Here is a 21,345-nt window from a genome sequence, read left to right on the forward strand (position 1 = left end):
CAGAAAAAAAACGATGTTTCTAACTAGCACTGTTTTAGAGAAATTATCAAAAAATCTCCAAAAAACAAAGTTATGCGTTCAGTTTTTAACCACAATTACAGGACAAAATAAGAAATCGCTAATTGTAGTATCACTAATAATAATTAACGCACGAGAAAAGCATTTAAGGTTTTTTTTTTATTATTTATTACATATTTTGTATTTATATATGGAACCTTCAGCGTGTGAGTTCAACTTGCACTTGACCAGTTTTATTACATAAATTCATTCGTGAAACGGCTATAATAAGACATTGTTTTCATTATGCATTTGTTTAAAGCGCGATCAAATATACTTTTAATTTTTTAAATTATGTCGAAATTTGTGCCGAATAAAGTGTTTCTGCAGGGAATTTTACTTAATTATTGTGTTATAAACAAAATTTTTGCTGATAGTCATCGTATTCTATCGGAAGTTTGCGGTGAGCATACTTTATTACGTACATAGTTAGCTGTGTAAACATGCTGGAAATGATTTGTGCAATTTCAAAGTGGTGGTTTTGACTTAGAAGACAAGGATAGCCGAAAAAGTATGAAGATTGGAGACATTGCTCGAAGAAGACTTTTGTGAAACGTTTCAAGAATTATTTCCATCATTGAATGTTGATTTATGAACACAAGGAAAACTCCTTAATACTTTGGGAATGATCCAAAAGGGCAGTCATTCTCACCACATGAATTAAAACCGACTGACCTTGACAGGCGTCTTTTGATCTGTGATCCCGTATAACAGGAGAAAAGGAATGGTTATTTGCATCGGATTGAATCGGCGATGAAAACTGGATCTAATATGTATTTACAGTTCTAAACATAGCCTGACAGAAGGTCATGGATTAAGTTCAGTTAATTATCAACCTCTTCCTTCTGGAATTATTAGTAATGTGGATTACCAGGCTCATTGCTTGCAGTATACCCTGTCAGGTCGACGTTCATCGTGGTCCCCCTTGGTAATCATCGTGATGAATTCCAGGTGTATTCATCACGATGGGCTAACTGATTTGCCTGGGGGGAAAGGGATTGTTAGCAATGGAGTTTGACAGCCCCATTGTTAGCAATATGCCCTATTAGGTCGACCTCCACGTGGTTCCCCCTGGAAATCATCGTGAACAATTCTTGTTGAATTCGTCACGATGGGCTAACTGACCTACTTCATCCTCACCTATCATCCTTCACTGGTGCCCCGCCGGTGTATACCGATAGCGTGGGTGGGGTTACCATTTCAATATCATACATTAAAAAAAAACTGATTTGCCTTTTCATTCTCACCTATCATCACTCATTGGTGCGCTAGTGTATACCGTTAGTGCAGGCGGGGTTCTTATCCATTAAACCTCAGTGGTGAATCAAAATATCAATAAGTGTAAGTTCCTGCTCTGTTTTTAGTGGAATCATACGGGTGTGTGACGCCTGACAAGCGTGACAACTGCAGCCAAATCTTCCCAACACTGGGAGGCCTAAGTTCAACAGTTAGTGGCTCATACGGCTCATGCTATGGGTGTGATTTACAATGAACAATTAAAACAGAATGAAACAATACCCGGGGAATGCTATCGACTATAATAGATGTGATTGAAGGAAAAACAATAATGCCTGTTTGCACGTCGCGAAGCCAGTGGAAACAGCCACTTAAATGGGAAATCCTATCCCACCCGCCGCATTCAGATGTTGTTCTTTTGGATTACAGTTTATTTCGCATTTTATTCATGTGTAGTAAAAACTGTTTTCTTAAAATAGAACAAAATTATTTCAGCGATAGTAAATTGTATCAATTAAAAATAAAACCGGTTAAGTGCGAATTCAGCTGACACCTCGAGCGTTCCGTATATAAATGTATATGACATAAAATGACCTTTAATGCATTTCAGATATCTTACAGTCATTATATTAGATATGACAACTCACAATTTTTTATTGTGAGTCGTAATTGTGGTTAAATACCGGACCGCCTAACTTTGTTTTTGTGGTTTTTTTTTGATAATTTATCAAAAACTGCTAGTTGGAAATATCGTTTTATTTGTGTTTTTTTTTTTTGTAATATTTGCATATACTTTTATAAAGTGAGATAATTTGAGATATTTCGCTTTGGAAATAAGGGGAAGGCGGCGAATATTTTTTCTCACATTTTCGATCATAAGTAAAAAAGTACACATTACAAACATAAATAAAAATCTGTTTTAAAATGTACTAATAAGTTCCTTTCATCTGATACCCAATTAGACTTTGAAATTTTGAGTATTCGTTGCGGTCCGTCTAGCAAAGAAAATAAAAATATTTTTTCAATTATTTTCATTGATTTACTCGTATAAGCAGGTCATATTATTCCAAATTTAAAATTGATAGCATTAGTATTGTTGAGATGTAATGCTGTGATAGACGGACGGATGGCCAAAGTCGCACTATTAGGGTTCCCTACGTTCCTCCTTTAGTACGGAACCCTGAAAATGAATCACTCTTATTTATTGAAAATAAATAAAAGTAAATGAAGTTTCCAATTAATTTTGGTTCTATTGTTTTACAGTAAGATTTGTTTTATTTGTTACAATGAAATATCCTTTTTTTTTCATTTAAATCTGTATTGTTTATTCTCTAATAATAAATAAACATTTTCTTGAATGTTGAATTATAGTGAATCCTTGCCAATAAATTAAGAATGCTATAATTGACCTAATACGTAGTTTTTAGGGTTCCTCTAAAAAAGGAACCCTTATAGGATCACTTCATTGTCCGTCTGTCCATCCGTCCGTTCGTCCGTTCGTTCGTTCGTTCGTTCGTTCGTTCGTTTTCCTTAGGAACGCGTAGAGGTTGAAATTAATATAAAGGAAAGAAACCCGAAAACCTTAAATCTGTAGTTATTTCACAAAAAAAAAATCTTGATGATTTTGTACGAAACGAGTTCGACTCGCACTTGATTGGTTTTTTTTATTCCAAGATTATAATTTGTATCCTAAAAAATCTATGTAATACTATTGTACTATGGGGTTAGATTTTTATTAAATAAACTTTCACATACGCTAGTATCCATTAGGTTAGACCTTTAGTATATCTAATTCAGGTATCGAATAAACAAATATTTATTTTCATGTAAATAAATGACAAAAATTCTTAACAATGTCTTATAGGTAGTGAATCTATAATTACAGCGACATTTAGTTTGATTGACACGACTTGTTATAATTGTGATAAAGGTTTTTAACTTTAAAACTTTTATTGTTTTGTAATAAAAATATTACATGCAATTCAATCAAATAAAAGAAGACTTGAACTTAATAAACTAGCTTCGAGATAAATATTAAACAGTTACTTTTGGTTTTAAGTATGTACATTTATGATATGTACTTACTTGATATTCTTATATCAAATAAGTGTTTTTTTTTTTTATTTGTATTTTATTTTTTTTTATCTCAAAGTCGTTTATCAAATGTGCGTTGATTTCTGGATTCTTTCTTCTGATTAAGAATGTTTTTTTCGGGCGTATTTCCGAAAATTATAGTTACCGGTGGCCAATATTTTGAGTAATTTATCTTTTTATTTGGATTGAAAAATACATATTCTTTTTTTTTATTACAAACTCGACGAATTAATTTCAACACCTGATATTATTATGGACATAATGATTGTCACGGAAATTAGGATTGTTATATATATATATATATATATATATATATATATATATATATATATATATATATATATGTATAATGAGAAATTTTAACTTACCGTGTTCGTGTTTGTCGTTTAAATTTGATTTACACGTATTCCCTATACTTCACTTTTGAAAACAAATATCTGTCAAATAACTTTGTGTTCACTAATGTTTTGGACAGACCTACTATATCCGTTATACACATAATGACTAGTCCTGTACGCGTCTCGTCTACCGTATAGGCGCCAAGATAACAAACAAACACATTTATATTAGTAAAGATAATTTAGAGTCAAACATGGACCCAAAGCATTGCCCAACGCGTGTTGATTGTAAACACTGCTATAGAATAAATGAAATATTCCAACAGACTGTGATCCAAATAGAATTGGAGGACTTGGTGGTGAACACGGCGCTGCTACAGCTGGCGGGCTACACGCCGCCCTCTCAGCCGTACCATCCGCCGTGCATACAGGCGTTGCCGGAAGTGGACCGGGAGGCGTACGATGTGATCGTACGCAGCATGGAGCACCTCGCCGTTTACCTCAAGTATTGCGGAAATGGTAAGCTGCTCTCTCTCTCTTTCTCCCTCTCTCTCTCTCCCTCTTTCTACCCCCTCTCTTTCTCGCCCCCCCCCTCTCTCTCTCTCTGTGTGTGTGTGTGTGTGTGTGTGTGTTTGTTTCTCTCTCCAGACCCTAATATCGTTGAGCATTTTTGGTTTTTTATTATTATTTTTAATTATTTAATTGTTTCCTGCAGGCTTGTACACGTTAATCATACATAATTCTTGGTCATTTTGAAAAATTACTAATATGAGAAGGCTATGTTAGCTTACTTGTATAGCTTTTACTTAATACTAAAATTGTTCGGGCAGTATACATAATGACTATCACCTATTAGCCAAAGTAATAAAAAGACATGTTTTATTAGTAAAATTTTATTTTATAAATTACAAATAAAAAAAAAAAGTAATTTTCTCATCTTATAAATGCTCTGACTTATTGTAAAATTAAAAACTAAGTAAACATAAACAATTTCAATAATCGGACTCATAGTTTGTACTTATTTGGAAGGGATTCTATATTTAGAATCCAGTAGTTCTTAGCAGTGACTAACAAGTAACTTAATAAAATCGAATAAAAATATCATATAATTATAAAACGGAATTGAACATAAGTATTTTTTTGTCCACTATTTTATGCGCGTGGATTTCAGCAGTAGGTAACACAATGAAAAGGATTTAAGTTAGACTTTCGGGTATACAATTGTGAAACTCACATCTAATTTGGTGCAGCAATTTTTGCGTGATGCTAGAATAAACATACAGACAAAATTGTTTTGACATCTATTGCTTTCTTTAAAATCACTCATATTGTTTTTTCTTAAACATATTCCCTATACAGAGATCAAGTACACGTATATATATATATATATATATATATATATATATATATATATATATATATATATATATATATATATATATATATATATATATATTGTATTATTAAGATACAAATCGCCGCTCTCATGATATGTTGAGTTATACAGTATTTATTTTCTTTAGAACTACAAAATTTATCAAATTTAGAGCCATTTTTACAACTATATTGATTACAACATCGCCGTCCACATTTAGACGACATACTAACGCGTCGCGTGTCAGTCGTTTGTGTCTCCCTGCATCCCATCTATTGTATCTGTATTATCAGATTGTCTAACGATCACGTTCATTCATAATGACGAGACGACGTGATAAAAAGTTTAAATAATAACAAATAATTAGATGTGTAGCGTAGCGTGTCATTATACATAATGCTCGGCCATTATAAATAGTGTCCCTATTGATCACTTGATCTGTAACATATAGAAAGAATACCGTGTCGTCGACAGCCACTAGTCGTTAAGTAATCTTAATTCGTCAGTAGAGAGTTGCGTAAATGATGCTTCGTCCCAATTTCCTTATCAACATTTTAAAACTAACTTGACACAGCTGTACCTTGGACATTACTGAGCACACATTAAGAGCGTTCATATTTTACCACGCCGAAATGTGGCAACGTCGCATTTATTTGTCAATATTTAAAAACAAATGTTTATTAATTAATTATTCTGTTCGATTCTATATACTTAATTTTTTTATTTATAAATCTGTTACTAAAATCTTGGCAATTTTTCAAATACATATTTGCCATCAAATCCTAATTTTTTTTCTATACAACTTAGAATGGCAAACAAGCTGACGGCCCACCTGATGAAAGTGGTAACCGTCGCCTATAAACATGAGCAGTACCATGGACATAACAGAGTATACTGTTTCGCCCATGATACCCCTCATGCGTTGCCATTTTTGAGGACTCAGGTGTTATTCCTCTGTACCCTGTAAATTCACGCCATATTCCCACCCTTCAGGCCGAAACACAGCCATACAAACACAGCTGCTTCAAATGATGTGCTTCAAATCTTCAACGACAGCTTAATAAGAATATTATTGCACAATTAACATTTTAGTTCGCTAGTAAAGCGTTCTTTTTTTAAATAATCAATCAAAAACATTGAATTTTAAAATTTGCCATACTTCGGTAAGCTGAAGTATTGACGCTTTTGAAATCGTAAAGTAAGATATTCCTTATTTGAAACTAACTTTCTTCTAGAAAAAAAAACAAATAAAATTATTCAAATATAGAGACCGTATGATAATAAAATGCACATTAATTTTTAAGTTAGATCTTTAGGGACACAATTATAAAAGCCGCATCCAGTTTCAGTGCAGTTGTTTTTGTATGATGCCGTTACAAACAGACAGACAAAAATCCTAAAGAATATTATTTTGGCTTCTATTGTGCTTATTAATTCTCATATAAATTTTTCTTAAATATATCAGACATCGTTAGTTATAATATTATTATATTAGTAACATTGTCGTCGTTTTTCATGTGCCGTTCAGTCAACAACGGTATGGGCAGCCGCCTCTCGCGCCCGATGCAGAGGAAGCTGGTGACATTGCTGCAGTGCGCGATGACAGACGAGGAGGGGCGAGAGAGAGCCGTTCGGGCGGCTCGCTCGCTCGGAGAGAGGACAGTCACAGAGCTCATACTCCAACATCAGGTGATGGTCACATATGTATTAAGGTGATGATGTGAACAAAGCTTCACAAAGTCACGTGTGAGAGATAATGATGCACAGGACTTTGGGTAAAAGGAGTGGGAGGAAGGGATGAGCACTCCTGGTTTTTCTTTCGAGCCATTTCTTTTTATACTTCTATTTTCTATACATGTATCATATGGTGTCCTGAGAATTAGGGAATGTTTGTTACTCTATACCAGGGAGTCCTAGAGTAAAAAGGGCACCAAGGTTCAGCGAAATTATTTATACAGTGAAACAATTTCATTCTTCACATTAAAAGTTTAAAGAAACTATAAATTTCTATACTTTTAAATAATAAAAGCTTTCGTTTTTATTTAAATTACAGTGTTTTTTTATTTGTAATCATTTCATATGGGGTTCCATAAAATAAAAGGTATTTGTTGAATGTTCTATTATTTTTAAAGTTTAGGAAACTGCTCTACACAAAACATTACATTATTTTTTTTTATTACCAGAATTCTCAGCAGCTAAGTGCCAATTTATGGGCGGCAGTCAGGGCACGCGGTTGTCAGTTCCTCGGCCCAGCAATGCAAGAAGAGGTACTTAAATTGGTATTACTTGCACTTGAAGATGGCTCAGCATTGTCAAGAAAGGTAAGCCTGTGAAGTAATCTTAATATATATAAATAAATATGCAATCTCACCTTGTTCGTGCATATTAATCTCTAAAACTACTAAACCGATTTTAATTAAATTTTGTGAATCTGTATTGTTTTTATTCTGATATGTAAAAATAGTTTTTTTTTGCAATAGAAGGCAAATCTATGTTTGGCGAGTCAGCTAATTATGCCATAGTTGAAACAAATTTGTTTATTAACGAAAACTTGACATTACAAGCTCAGTTTAATATTATATTTATTTTATTAATATTTATAGACAGTAAACGCTCTATATTAGCAACCTCTCTATAAGAAACACTCTTTATATTTTATTTATTCTTAAAATTAAGGCTTAATTTGTAAAAGAAACAAGTAAAAATATTTTCCAGACAGTAAGTATTTTTATACTCCTTTTTTCCTATAAATATCTTTTCCCAATAAGAGTTTTTTTTTTATTGAAATTTGTTCAAATGAGTTGCTTATATAGAGCATTCACTGTAATAAAATTGTAAGTTGATGGCGTCTGTACATGAGAGATATTTAGGAAAAAATAATATGCACAGTTTTAATAAGATTAATAGTTTCCAAAACAATATTATTAGAAGTTTTGTCTATCTATCTGTATGTTATACTCACCGTTGCTTCTCAATTTATATATTCAAATATTCTATATGTTCATAAAAATCTTGACTTATTTCCAAAAAACAGCAATATTCATAATATTAATACTAGATTTAAAGACAAACTTGCTGTCCCCAAGTATCGTTTAGAAAAAGTTAATAGGTCTTTTATGGGAATAGGTATAAAAATTTACAATAAGATACCAAAGGATATGTTGGAATTACCCTTAAATAAATTCAAAATATCTGTTAAATCATATTTACTGAGCAAAGCCTATTACTCACTAAACGATTACTTGAATGACGAGTGTGCATGGCAATAGTTGTTCATGCACTGAATTTTCATTTAATGTTAGACATAGACACCTATATAAATATACATTGTAAATAAACTGGCTTTAAAAAAAAAAAAAGTAATTCAATTGAGTTTCTTGCCAGTTCTTCTCAATTGGATCTATATACCGAACTGGACGGTAGGGAAAATATAAAATTATAATGTAAAAATTTGACGTTCATAAGCGGCTAAAATGTCCTACATGAATAAATGATTTTTGAATTTGAATTTGAATTTGAATTTGTTCCGGTATCACGCAAAAACTCCTTCATTGAATTATATGCGATTTTTACGATTAGATTCTTCAAGGTTCAACTTAAAAATTGGCGTATATTTCAACTTGATAAGCTATCTATAAGTAGCCTATTTTATTAGCTTTCCTATTTCTGAAATCCATGCGGATAAAGTAGCGGACAAAAAGCTATTATGGAATGTAAATACCAAGTATGCAATTACAAAAGGAATGGAGTATCATCAGCGGATAATGTGCACGGAATAATGTTGTTGTGATGTTTGATTCGTCGTTTATAAATTATGTTTAATTAAATATAAACTGTCTTATAATATACAAATAAATATACATTCATAGTGTACAAATATTTTTAATTAATGATAAAATATTATTTACAGGTGTTAGTGATGTTTGTCGTCCAAAGATTAGAGCCTCACTTCCCGCAGGCTTCCAAAACTAGCATAGGCCACGTCGTCCAGCTCCTATACAGGGCTTCTTGTTTTAAGGTCTGTATATAAATTATTTTTTATATATTCCTCATACAAATTATCTTTCCATTTTCAATTCATCAAAACAAAGGTCTTCCACCTTTGATGTTTGAGGTTTTTTTTTTCTGTGACGTATCACATAGTGTATTCGTCAAAGATAATATTGTAATGCATCATCGTTATGGTTTGTCTGTATTATCTATTTATTATTATTATTTGAAACTGTTATTGGATAATTTGTATAGGATAATATAATTTTGTACATTTGTTAATAATCATTTGTAATTTTTAATATTTTTTTTTATATTATATAATTAACATTAATTTATATAAAATTATGAAACATGCCCTGATAATAATATGTTTTACTATCGGAATAAGTCTCATAATTTTATTAGAAAGATAATTAAAAAAAAGTTTCATTAAAAAGAAGCGACTTCAGTCCTATTAAGTCGAAGTAAAAAACAATTACTAACAATCCCTTTCATATTTGCAGGTATCAAAACGCGAATGCGACTCATCACTAATGCAATTGAAGGAGGAGTTTCGCACGTACGAGTCGCTACGGCGGGAGCACGACGCCCAGATAGTCCAGATAGCGACGGAGGCCGGCCTCCGGATAGCGCCGGACCAGTGGAGTGCGCTACTATACGGCGATACGACGCACAAGAGTCACATGCAGAGTATCATTGACAAGTTGCAAACACCACAGTCGTTCGCACAATCGATCCAAGAGTTGTTCATAGCACTGCAGAGGACTGGTGACCCGGCACAATTAGGCACGATGAGCATACACCTCGATAGGCTCGCAAACATCGATCCTAGTCCAGGTAATTATTTATTTATTTATTTATTATTACAAAAATTCAGAATTACACAAAACATGTGCTGTTAGCATTCAGAAATCACGTAGGTTTGTATTAATGCTGAATTACATTGCGACTATTCCAATGTGTATTGACATAAAGCATTTTTTTCTTATTACTAGTTTACGCTTGATGTTGATGATGATCTAAGATGGAGAGCACTTAGCAAGGAAATAATTAGCCACTATCGACTTGAAGATTCTCAGTTTAATTACTACTGATTCGGCCCGATTTCGCGTGGATAGATAGAATTTTCGAAAAAAATATATAGTTTATGTTACCCGCTGATGTAGTTTTCTATAAGTGAAAGAATTTTTAAAATCGGTTGAATAGTTTATGAGTTTATTCATTACAAACAAATCTTTTCTTTTTATTATATTAGACTAATTATATAAAAAATCAGGGGTTTTAAGTATAAATAATGACAATGTGTATCCATTATGCAACTTTAGGACTTGATAGAATAGAAATTTGAATTTTATATCCGAAGAATATCATCGGAATTCTGCAGCAGTCTCAGCAGAGTCGAGAACCCATTGTCCGTACTATGTTTGAACCTGTGGATTTTATGTTTTTATTCAATTTTTCTTTAATTATATATGGCCAATAAATATGTTATGTAACCCATTTATTAGCTTCGAGACGATTTAAAAAAATCTTATAATGGAAATTTAAACATTCACACATGTCTACGACTTTAGTATTTATTTTTTTTAGCTGTAAGACTCTTTTAACAGCTGGTAGGTATCAATGGAAAAATAAAATATACTGTGCCAACTCTAAAAAATGTGCTAAAGACAGAGATAACATGATTTAGATAGTTATATCACAAACACTATGTAACATTCCCAAGGCATCCTGTAGCATTGTGGGCATTTAATTACCATAGCATATATGTAGTGGCAACCCACAGCTATAAATAGAGTGATAAACAATATAATTTCCTTTATTTATATGAAATTGGTTAAACTTGTTGTTTCATTTATTTATTATAATTTTAGATAAATTTGTACCCATGTTCAGATAAATAAACGAATTGAATTGAATTGTTAACCAAATAAAAATATATTGTTTGGCGGAGTAAAAAGTGACCCATGAGTTTCTCATATATTTTATGTCTTTTGTGATCATTAATTTTTTTTAAACTTATGTTCCTTTTATAACGATTGCTATATATGTGTATAACGGGAATTTTATGAACTAGCTGTGTTTGTCATTTCCAGCAATTGTTTCGACTTCTTCCGGAAGTCTTGGTCACTTGGTACGAGATGAGACGCTGTGTCGGAAACGACAAACACATTGATGTAGATATTGATGAATCAGCTAATTAGTGAATAATTAACAAAAAAAGTTACGTTATATAACTATAGTTTGCAAAAACAACTGTGAATATAGCCTCAGATATGGTGACGTAGTAGTGTAACATAATCCTAAAAAATTAAACAATTCAAGAACCTCTTTTATAAATATTTTAGGAAATTTTCTCAGGAAATGAATGCCCTTTAGAATAGTATACAAATTTTAATATTGTAACTAAACAGTTAATAATTTTCTTTATTACAGATGCGAAAAGCCCATCGTGGAGACAGTTGGCGGACGTGATGGCTTCACTGAAGGAGGTGGTCTCCAGGTTAATACATTACCTGCAGCACCAGGCCAGTAATCGCGACGCCAACCACAATCCAAAGTATGCCCCACAAGAACGCTGCATCGAGCCTTCCACGAGTAAGTTGATATATGTTACTTTTTTTTTATACAACTTAAAATAGCAAACAATTTGACGGCCCATCTGATGGAAAGTGGTAATCGTCGTCTATAGACATGAGCAGTACCATGGACATATTGTTTCCCCCATGCGTTGCCATTCCTGAGGACTCAGATGTTATTCCTCTGTACCCTGTAAATTCAAGCCATGTCCCACCCTTCAAACCGAAAAACAGCCATGCAAACACAACTGCTTTACGGTTGAAACACGAATGGGACAGAGGTACTCAAGCAAACGACTTTTGTACAAAGTCTTTTTCTGGTACTTAAACCTTTTTCTTCTAAATTTATGTTCATAACAAATAATTTTACATTGCTAAATATTTGTACACACTTTGGCGGAACGAATAGGTTAATTCATAAAGGAATCTTATATATTAAAAAGCTAAGATTGTATTTTAAAAATTCTTTACACATTTGGTAGCTCATTGAAGGTTTAGGCTATACAATAGTACAGTATATAGTTTTTTACCCAAAAGCGCATGGTTTTCTATCTCTCTCTTTTTTTTATTCAACTCAGAATGGCAAACTATCTGATCTGACGACCCACTTGATGGAAAGTTGTAACCGTCGCCTATAAGCACAAATAGTGCCATGGACATAACAGCGTATTCTGTGTCGGTCATGATGCGTTGCTATTTCATGCGTTGCTATTTCTAAGGACTAAGGTGTTATGCGTTATATTAATTGCCTACCTGTATGTATAAACCGCCATAGGGGGAGGTCTGTGTTCAGCAGTGGGCAGTTACCGGCTGAGATGATGATGATGATGATGTATACCTATATGATTTATATATATATATAAATTTTATTAATTAATTAAATCTTGATTTTTACTATTTCTATTTTTAATCATTGATTTTTATAGTGAAAAGTATAATTGGTTTTCTTACTGTATAATAAAATAAATAATGGTTCTCTTTTGTTTGTTCAATCATATTAGGCCAGCCATCTCCGCAGACAGCGGTCTCCACGCCCACCCACACTAAGTACAAGGTGTCGATGTGTAGGGACACCGCCAACCGCTCCTTCTGTCCACGTGGCAACACGTGCACCTTCGCACATTCCGAAGAGGAGCTCGAGAGGTACTGCACCACTACTACCACCAATGTATTTGATACTATGCAATGTCATTGTACACGCAACCGCTTAACGTCCACACACTATCATAAATTACATATTCCATACCTTGCTATAACATAACCAATCAACTGATATTCAGAAAAATATTATAAAATATATATATATATATATATATATATATATATATTTTATAATATTTTTCTCTCTCTCTCTCTCTCTCTCTTTCTCTCACACACACACACACACACACACACAGAGAGAGAGAGAGAGACACCGTTTTGTACCGAATATAATGTAAATTAATCTAATTAAATAAAAAATGATTTAGAGGAATGATAACGAATATGTCATGCGATTTATTTATTAATTTGCGAAATGTTAATTTGTGTTCGCTATCGTTCGATATGTATTTTAAATGCTATTAATATTTATTTTTAATAATAAAATGCTGACACAAATGGCTTATGCGAGTGAAAATGAAATTGTACGTTTTAAAGCTTTGTGATTACGATTGTGATTTTGCTTTTGTATTATCCTCTGCCCTATAAGCTGTCGTTCCACTGTTTACTTCCTGCGTTCGTTCCTATCATATCGTCTTTCAGACAACTCAATCTCTTTCTCTTGGGGCTTCCCCTCCCTTTATAACTCTTACAATTGTGAAAATTTAATATATTGTTCATGTCTGGTAGATTTTTAACACATTTATCTTATACTAACCGAGTCCATGACTCCGCCCGCGATATGCTGACGGAGCACCAGTGAGGGGTGATAGATGAGGATGAAAAGACAGATCACTTAGCCCATCGTGTGAATGCACTAGAATTCAGCGCAATGGTTTCCAAGGGGGACCACGTGCAGGTCGACTTGACAGGGTATATTGCTAGCAATGGGACTGGTAGTTTGCATTACTAACAATCCCTTCCCCCAAACGCGTTAGGACATAATCTATACGTGTACCAAATTTCATTTAAATCCGTTCAGTAAACATCCATCGTTGAAAACTTTCGCATTTATTATATTAATAGGATATTATTTTTTTAAGCTTTATGAATAGAGTTGCAAAGCTTTTCTTAAGTTCACATTCAAAACTTTAAATTTTGTTGTTTCTTTTTTTTGTGATATCAGAATAAAGATATGCTAGCGCTGTTATGAAAGAGCTGTTGCGATGTATTTTTTTTATATATACATTATTCACGATTTATGCCATAAAAATACCGGCTACATCTAAGCTATTATTGTATTATAAAGATAAGCTTTTTGATTTTTTTGTATGTTTGTTTGTAATGGATAAACACAAATATCACTTAACCCATTTAAATAATTCTTTCACCTATACAAAGCTACGTTATTAGCGTTATTTAGTTAATGAACATCATGAATTTTATTAAAAAAAAAAAACTAAAACCGTTAGTTATACATACATTATTGGACCAACATTCTATGCATATTTAAATAAAAAAATAAAAAAAACAATCGTAAATTCATTACAAAAGTTGTCTGTTTTGATAGTTTTGTCCCATCAGTGTTTCTATCGTGAAGCAGTTGTGCCTGTATGTCTGTCTTTCGGTTTGAAGGGCAGATTGTGGCAGTGAAACCATAGGGACAGGAGGTATAACATTATAGTTCTCAGGAATGGCAACGGGTGGGTGAAAATGGAATGGTAATCCCGTCGGCGCTTTCGGTATACGCTGGCGGGGCACAAGTAAGTTATGATGATAGATGAGGATGGAGGCAAATCAGCTGGCCCATCGTGATGAGTTGAATATGAATTAACCACGATAGTTTCGAGGGGTAATCACGTGGAGTTCGACCTAATAGAGTATATTACTAGGGGCGGTTCTGTGGGACGCCATTTGTAATGATCCCTTTTACCCTGCTAGAAGAGGCTTGCAAGTATCGATTTCTGTATTGCATTACACATAATACAGACATTTATTATCTGTACATTGCGAATGTTCTTTTTGTAAATTTATTAATAATTTATAACTAACTGCCTTAGCGATGAATTGAATTTACTAAGCGAAATTTTATTTCTAATAAAAGTAGCGATTATTTTTCTATTAAATGAAATATTATTAAGATTCACTATTTATTTATTTAATTTTATTTTAATCTTCGTTTTTTCCGTTTATCTATTTGAAAGACGTCAATGAAAATTTTGTACGTAGATTTTCATTTATCCGAGGCTTGTCTCCCATCGGACTTTAAAGCTCGGACAAAATGTCCCTCGTCTATAAGCGTGACTGGTTAACATCCACAAACTTTACAAACTTTCACATTTAACTTACAAGTTTTATAAATGTTAAAACTATAAAATATTTATTTATTATTAATATATACTTTGGCGACTTATGTTTTATTTAGGATTTATGTGCTTCGCACACAACTAGAACGTGTTCTAAATTGACACGTAAGATATTCATTTTAATTTATTAGGGCCAAGCGCAAATTACAGCAGCTATTTTTTTTATACAACTTAGAATGGCAAACAAGCTGACGGCCCACCTGATGGAAAGTGGTAACCGTCGCCTATAGACATGAGCAGTACTATGGACATAACAGGGTATACAGTTTCGCCCATGATACCCCCCATGCGTTGCCATTCCTGAGGACTCAGGTGTTATTCCTCTGTACCCTGTAAATTCACGCCATATCCCACCCTTCAAACCGAAACACAGCCATGCAAACACAACTGCTTCACGGTAGAAACACGAATGGAACAGAGGTACCCAAGCAATCGACTTTTGTACAAAGTCTCCCTCTGGTAATATTAATAGAGCCTTACCAGACAGGTGAAGAATTATTTAATTAAAAATAAAGAAAATTATATGAAAAATATCATATTATATGTTAATTATATATTAGTAATTAATGTCTGCTTAGAGGTTGATTTATTGCTAATTTGATTATTATTGTCCATACAGATACCGATCAACGAATGCGACGAATGGTAATTACCCATTCATGACAGCACTACCGTCGACGATACCGATGCCGCCGCCGCCCCTACCGCCCATATCGCTGCCACAGCCGATGTATCCGCGGTTCCCGCTACCGCAACACCCGACTCACGCGCACATGGATAATTATAATCATCCACGTGAGTATAATCATGGCTTGTATGCTGATATGGACAAGTTGAGCCTTCCCCTTGACACCACTACAGGAATGTTAACGTACGCAGTGTGCCCGCTATCGCAACCGTCGGTCTGTTACTTGCGTCTTCCGGTGGTCACCAGCTCATTCCGTGATGTACAAGTTGATGCTCCCAACAATATTTATTTTTATATATTTATATAGTTCTATCTGCTATTATTAAAACATATAGAGAAAACTTGACATTAAATTTAGAAGATTTTTATTTTTTTTATATATATTTTTCCAATGACTTTTTTGCCCCCTATTTTCGTGTGCGTTTTTTTACCATTTAATTAGATTGTAAGTTCTCCATCTGAGCCAACGGAGTATTATTGGACGGTATAGTTTTGTAACTCATTACATAGTAGCAATAAATTATTAATTTGTAATTTTCGAACAAAAAAGGCGTTTATTAACAATTCGTTAATTAACAATTGTTAATAAGCGCCTTTTTTGCAACAATTAAAAAAAAAAACAAAGATTATTAAAGAACAATTTCGCGTAAATTGTATGAACTGTTCATAAAATTTGTTGTCTCCTGTCTCTGTCTATTTGTTCGTAAAGGCAGATTCTTATTTTCTTTTTCTTGGTTTGTATTCAAATATATTGTCTATGGTGTTATGTAAAATGTAAATTATCTTAACCCTACAACCATAAAATTAACCATAAAACCTTAACCATAAAATACAATGAAACTAGGAGGCCTTATAATTATTTTTTTGTATTAGCAAGATAATTTATATTTCGCTTGTATGAATATAGTAACAGCAGTTTGCGTGTAACGCACGCCTTGATTCACGCACGTCACACATGTCTTGATGTTACCTTCCCTATCACTGTTATTTTCTTTAAAAAAAATCTAATTCTTACAGTGCAACACGTGAGTTTGCCTATAAGTTAAAGTTTTAATAATTATTTTTATCTCCAGCTTTAAAACAGTGTACATCAAGTCATTCTGTAATGATGTTTTACATTGATTTATTGTATTTGTTTGTTAAGTGATATTATTAGTTCATAGTTTTTTTTTACTTTTATCAAAAATATAAATTGTATTTACTAGCATTTACGTCATCTAGTGATAAACGACAGTTACGTAAATCAGCCGATCAATAATAGCATTGTTCTAAAGCATCGTCTGCTTATTAACGTAATGGCTGCTAAATGCGTTGCTTGTAGCGTGTTCCTGTCGATGCTAGAGGGCGTAGCCTGCGAGAAATGTAACAATCCTTACCATCGCTCCTGTTATAATATAAAATAGCTACACTTATGGTAGGTTTTTTTTTCGAGATGATAATGGAAATTGCTATACTTCTGATAGATAGGTGAGGATAAATACAACCCTGTTAGCTTATTGTGATGAATTTCATAAGAGTTAATCACAATGTAACCGCGAGGAGTTCGACCTAAGTGGGTATATTGTTGGAAATGACGCCTCTAATCTCTATTACTAATAATCTCTTTTCCATACACACATACTCTAACATCTTGTGCAATAATTATTTACCTTTACGGTTTTCACCTTCATGTGGTATACTGGCTAGATGAAATTTTTTGACAAGTGTAATAAAATTATCTTAATGAACAATTATAACGGAATATTAATAAAATAGACTATACAATATTAAGATAATCGTATGCCACATGTTGTAACGATATATAAGGGGAAATTTTGTTAACTCCTTCCTTTGTTTTTGATATATGTATTCTTTATTTTTTTTTTCTTTTGGTATTATCAATCTATGTCTACTTTTGTTTGTGTGCAGCAAGTAATGTGACTTACACATTTTTTTTATTAAACTTCATAATTTAATTAAGTTGATTAATTAAATATGTTAAATGATATGTATGCATTTTTTTTTTAAAGAAATTTGGGTTCGGCTCTTCATTATATTTATATCGGTGCCACTTATCACCGAGCATAAAATATGAAATTGAAAGAGTACTAGTTCATATCTACTGAATGCTAATACGCAGTTATAGATACCTATAATTAGAATATGGGCATTGATTTTATGGACATTTCTAAGTAATACTGATTGAATTTTATTTAGCCAAGTGTTTAAATTGTAATTGGGTTTAATCCTATTTTTAACCAACTTGAAAATAGGTGGAGGTTTTATTTTCGTCTGTATATTATTTATATATGCTCACCCATTTCTCCGTCGATTGTAGACGGATTTTAAAAATTATTTTGTTATTCGAAAGAATATACTTCTGAGGTAGGATCGTGATGATTGAATTGTAAAAAAATCCAGGGCAAGCTTTAGATTTTATAGGCACGTATAGTGCTTTATATATTTTTTAAATTTTCTATTTCATGTTTGTATCTGGTAGTCATCTTCTCAAATTGTTCAGCTAATGATCAAATACACTTCTTAAAGGTTAAGAGTTAGGGAATAATTCTTTAAATATTATAGGCACGTATAGACTGTTAGTTGTTATACTTCCTTAAGTTATTCAACTGGGTTGTCGATGGAAGGTTTAAATCCTTAACTGTTAGGAATTAAGAGATAATTTCCCTGCATATTATAGGCAGCTATAAACCGTTATTTAGTCTTTCAAATTATTTAGACGAGTGCATGCTGAGAATGTCAATTCAAGCTTGCGTGTTCACCGCTAAAAAAATTCATTTGCTGTGGCTTCAGTTTACTGCTCAGTTCCAGGGCACATATCTAAAAGCATTGGGATCCTTGGCGTCGACATCTCTAGTGACGTACAGTTCAGTGGCCACCTCGAAGATAAGGTGAAGCTGGCATCCAAAAAACTCGGTGTGCTTAATAGAGTGAAGCATTACTTCACGCCGGATCAGCGATTAATGCTCTATAAATCGCAAATCCGGCCCCACATAGAGTATTGCTGTCACTTATAGGCGGGAGCACCTAAATACCAGCTTAAACCCTTCGACTCAGTGCAACGACGAGCTATGAGAATTGTCGATGATCCCAGGCTTACAAGCGGTATCGAACCATTAAGTCTTAGGAGAGATTTTGCCTCACTCTGCATGTTCTACCGCTTGTACAACGGATTGTGTTCAGAATTGTTCAGTATGATGCCCACGGCCACTTTCTACCATCGTACGGTTCGCCATCGACAAGGCGTTCATCCTCATATCCTACAGTCTAAATGGTCGCATATAGCGCGGTTTCAGAGATGTTTGCTTTCACAAATACTCAGATTATGGAATGTGCTCCTTGCGGAATTTTTCCCAAGAGACTACAGCATGGGGTTCTTCAAAAAGGGGTAAAGAGGTTTCTTCAGGGTCGGCAACGCGCACCTAATACCCCTGGTATTGCAGGCGCTTGTATGCTACGGTAACCATTTACTATCAGGTGGGGCGTATGCATCATTGTCACCTCAGTGGTATAAAAAAATGCTGCTGAGATGATGATGATGGAAGGCACATAACTCTGTATCGGTTAGTGTTTTATTAGCCTGTACAGAGTTATTACATGCGCTATGATTTAAATATATGCTATTGCCGAGTGGGCGATTATGTTTAACATAATTAGATCTAGACAAGTGGCAGCGTGTTCAGTCAATTCTAAGAAAAAAGAACTGGCGACGCAGCAGCCACGCCATATAATACCTACATTGCTTTTCTAATATTGTTTTGTGATATGTGCTACCTACTGATCTTTTTAAAGTCGGTGCCAAATAACCTAATTAATCCTTACAAGGTAAGGAATCAAATAAATAGGGCCTGCGCTGAATAGTTTAGTTTTCAAAATGTAAATTGAGATAAACATATCGCATAACTTGAACTATGCTACTTGTTCCATTTACGGTAACACACTCTTAATGAATCCTAATGTTAGAGAAAATATATTTGATCGCCGATATTGAGGCCCAAGTATCAATTAACCATGAAATTATCTTAGGTAGTTCAGGGCCATTCCTTATGGTAGTCTATGGGAAAGCCCTATGTTCAGCAGTGGACAGATAATCGCTGATTAGATGATGATATAAATATCTTTTCATAATTTTTTTTAACGTATCTTCTATGGCTTTAGATACAAATCGTTTTGCGACTTTTGACATAAATTAACGTTAATATTGCCAGATGCGATTTTGCCCCAATTGTCAAATATGGAGGAAGAACCTCCAAATTCTTTTACCCAATCACAAAGCAGTGTCGATTTTCGTTACGTGTGTAATGAATAATCATAAAGTGAACGACGATATAATTGTGTTCCACAGAAAAAAATAACCGAATCCAATTGTGACTAAATCAGTTATTTTAATTTAAAAACTAAAATTACTAAACGGATTACATAACAATTGATAAAATTTCTATAGGAACACTTTGTAATTATTATTACTCTTTCTGATAAAAAAATAATTTTTCAAATCGGTTTACAACTGACCGAGTTGTGAGGTAATAAATGTAGAAAAACACATCCGAATTGAAAACCGCCATTTAGAAGTTGCGCAAAAAAAAACCGCACTTCTGTATGTACCTGCTTGCATATCTTATCCCATCTTCTGTTTTAATAGTTTAAGATATTTACTTTTTCAAATGATTTACAGTCACAGATGGAGAAAATATAATTTGACAAATAAAGTGACGTGCTCCAAAGTAATTCTAATGTAGGTAGAATTGCGTAAAAAAAGGAAATAATCACAGCAACGGCAGGTAATAATAAATTGGAGGGATACAATGTTTGTTAAGACTCATAGCTGAGTGATTATGACGTATAATTATTGATCGCAATTTTGTTTTGGATACAAGGTTTTTTTTACCATAATATGTATATATTATTTATTATATTAATTACGTATCTATTATATTATTTAATAATTTACATATTATTTTTATTAAGTAAAGTAGGTAATAAACTAATAAATTTTCTTCCAAGTTAATTATAGAGTATTCCTTATTTTTTTTTTATTTTACGCACGTATTTGACAGTAGTATGGTATCATTACATATTCAATAAATACAATAATAGTTTTTTTTTATTTTTTTTTATGTAATAAAAAAAATCCATTAGAAATGTAACAAACCTATGTGTGCATTTATATTTACATATTATTTAAGTTTATATTTTATACAATAACATGCTACGTAATCCTATTGTGTAAATACACACATACATACATACACAGATAGAATATTGTATTTTATTTAATTAATTAAATAGGAATCCTGTAAGATGAATACCCTCAATAACTTTTTAAATTAATTTAGTAATTTTCTTGACTAATACTAAATACTTTTATTCCCGTTCCTTGTCTTTGAAACGATTAAAAAGATTGTTTAATTGGCTTGTTTAGTGACTCGTTTGTGCTATCTATTATTTTGATGTAGGTAATCTGTGAAAGTGTTGTTTTTTTTTTAATATGCAGTTTTCTTATACGATTGAGAAACATTTATAAGTTTGATTTGTAGGTGTG

At 33.0% G+C, this 21,345-nt stretch overlaps 1 protein-coding gene across 3 annotated transcripts in view; it reads left to right on the forward strand.

Annotated features, from left to right (window-relative positions):
* LOC113517012 (roquin-1) overlaps positions 1 to 21,345 on the forward strand; it is a 32,420-nt gene that overhangs the window by 4,602 nt on the left and 6,473 nt on the right. For all 3 annotated transcript variants that reach the window (XM_026901538.3, XM_026901530.3, XM_031911614.2), the window contains exons 3-10: positions 4,052 to 4,244; positions 6,629 to 6,789; positions 7,284 to 7,421; positions 9,011 to 9,118; positions 9,597 to 9,930; positions 11,530 to 11,691; positions 12,674 to 12,815; positions 15,738 to 15,913. In XM_026901538.3, the coding sequence (XP_026757339.2) occupies positions 4,052 to 4,244; positions 6,629 to 6,789; positions 7,284 to 7,421; positions 9,011 to 9,118; positions 9,597 to 9,930; positions 11,530 to 11,691; positions 12,674 to 12,815; positions 15,738 to 15,913 (1,414 nt within the window). The remainder of the gene's footprint in view (positions 1 to 4,051; positions 4,245 to 6,628; positions 6,790 to 7,283; positions 7,422 to 9,010; positions 9,119 to 9,596; positions 9,931 to 11,529; positions 11,692 to 12,673; positions 12,816 to 15,737; positions 15,914 to 21,345) is intronic.

The sequence above is a fragment of the Galleria mellonella genome, unplaced genomic scaffold, assembly GCF_026898425.1.
Source record: "Galleria mellonella isolate WM207_F2 unplaced genomic scaffold, CSIRO_AGI_GalMel_v1 utg28, whole genome shotgun sequence".
In the NCBI taxonomy this organism is placed as follows: domain Eukaryota; kingdom Metazoa; phylum Arthropoda; class Insecta; order Lepidoptera; family Pyralidae; genus Galleria; species Galleria mellonella.